Source organism: Galeopterus variegatus, unplaced genomic scaffold, assembly GCF_000696425.1.
Source record: "Galeopterus variegatus unplaced genomic scaffold, G_variegatus-3.0.2 Scaffold661, whole genome shotgun sequence".
Classification (NCBI taxonomy): domain Eukaryota; kingdom Metazoa; phylum Chordata; class Mammalia; order Dermoptera; family Cynocephalidae; genus Galeopterus; species Galeopterus variegatus.
The window spans coordinates 125,494-126,068 of record NW_007726772.1 but is presented as its reverse complement, the minus strand read 5'-3'; the positions used below and the strand labels follow the sequence as shown (position 1 = coordinate 126,068).

Genomic DNA, 575 nt, shown 5'->3' with positions numbered 1-575 from the left:
GCGGATGTACGGTGCAGCAGGCAGCGGCGGCGACACCGCTGACCCCGTCGCGCTCTGGAACTGACCCTTGCGCCCAGCCCTCGGGATCGTGACCGGGGTCCCCGTGCAGCCGTACAGAGAAGGCGGCGTCTGCGGGGCTGGCCCAAAGCCCGCGCCCAGACCCACGGTCAAGTGGAAAAACGAGGAGCAGAAATCACGAGGCTGTCGTGCTTCGCATCGACGCGTGCACACTCGTCGGTGGCGCGCGAGCTTGCATGTGCCCGGGAGAGTCTCAGCACCGGCAGCTCCTAGCGCCAGGGTGGGGCGGTCTCGGGTGGGAGAGGGGCCGTGCGCCTGCTCGCACCCAAACATCTTTGTTAGCAAGTGGAAGAGCTCGCTTCGGTGCTCCCACTTGAGTCTTCGGTGCATCCTTTGGACAGATGCGAGTCTAGGAGTCGCCGGGAGGGGGCAGGGGCGACCCAGAGATGGGCCCCTGCGCCCGGGCGGCAGTCTTGGGCCAGCACTGAGCAGGTGGGCTCAGTTCGTGTCTGAAGGCCCCCGGGGAGGAAGCGGGTCGCTTACGCCCCGCCCCCCCG

General features: G+C 68.2%; 1 protein-coding gene across 1 annotated transcript in view; it reads right to left on the bottom strand.

Moving 5' to 3' along the window:
* HTRA1 (HtrA serine peptidase 1) overlaps nt 1–408 on the bottom strand; it is a 52,368-nt gene extending 51,960 nt beyond the window's left edge. The window contains exon 1 of the mRNA XM_008571116.1: nt 66–408. Coding sequence (XP_008569338.1) covers nt 66–408 — 343 coding nt within the window. The remainder of the gene's footprint in view (nt 1–65) is intronic.
* Nucleotides 409–575: the final 167 nt, after the last annotated feature.